At 68.2% G+C, this 211-nt stretch overlaps 1 protein-coding gene across 1 annotated transcript in view; it reads left to right on the top strand.

Moving 5' to 3' along the window:
- The window catches only part of CBX6 (chromobox homolog 6), a gene marked incomplete at its 5' end in the record, with an annotated part of 9,369 nt that overhangs the window by 8,976 nt on the left and 182 nt on the right, over positions 1-211 (top strand). Inside the window, 2 exon segments of the mRNA XM_009865506.1 lie at positions 11-203; positions 205-211. The exon segment at positions 205-211 is cut by the window's right edge and continues 182 nt beyond it. Of these exon segments, the coding sequence (XP_009863808.1) occupies positions 11-203; positions 205-211 (200 nt within the window).

Here is a 211-nt window from a genome sequence, read left to right as displayed (position 1 = left end):
ATGCCCCCAGCTCCAGCTCCGCTGGCTGCCCGTCACCTGCCCCCCACTCCTCCTCCGACCCAGATGATTCCCCTCCAAAGCTGCTCCCCGAGACCCTCAGCCCAGCCATCCCCGACTGGCGTGAGTCAGAGGTCCTCGACCTCTCAATCCCACCCGAGTCAGCCGCCACCAGCAAGCGTTCTCCCCCGGGAGGGTGCAGTGGGGGGCAGAC

This window comes from Apaloderma vittatum, unplaced genomic scaffold, assembly GCF_000703405.1.
Source record: "Apaloderma vittatum isolate BGI_N311 unplaced genomic scaffold, ASM70340v1 scaffold26332, whole genome shotgun sequence".
NCBI classification, from domain to species: Eukaryota; Metazoa; Chordata; class Aves; order Trogoniformes; family Trogonidae; genus Apaloderma; species Apaloderma vittatum.
This window is presented reverse-complemented; position numbering and strand designations above follow the sequence as displayed.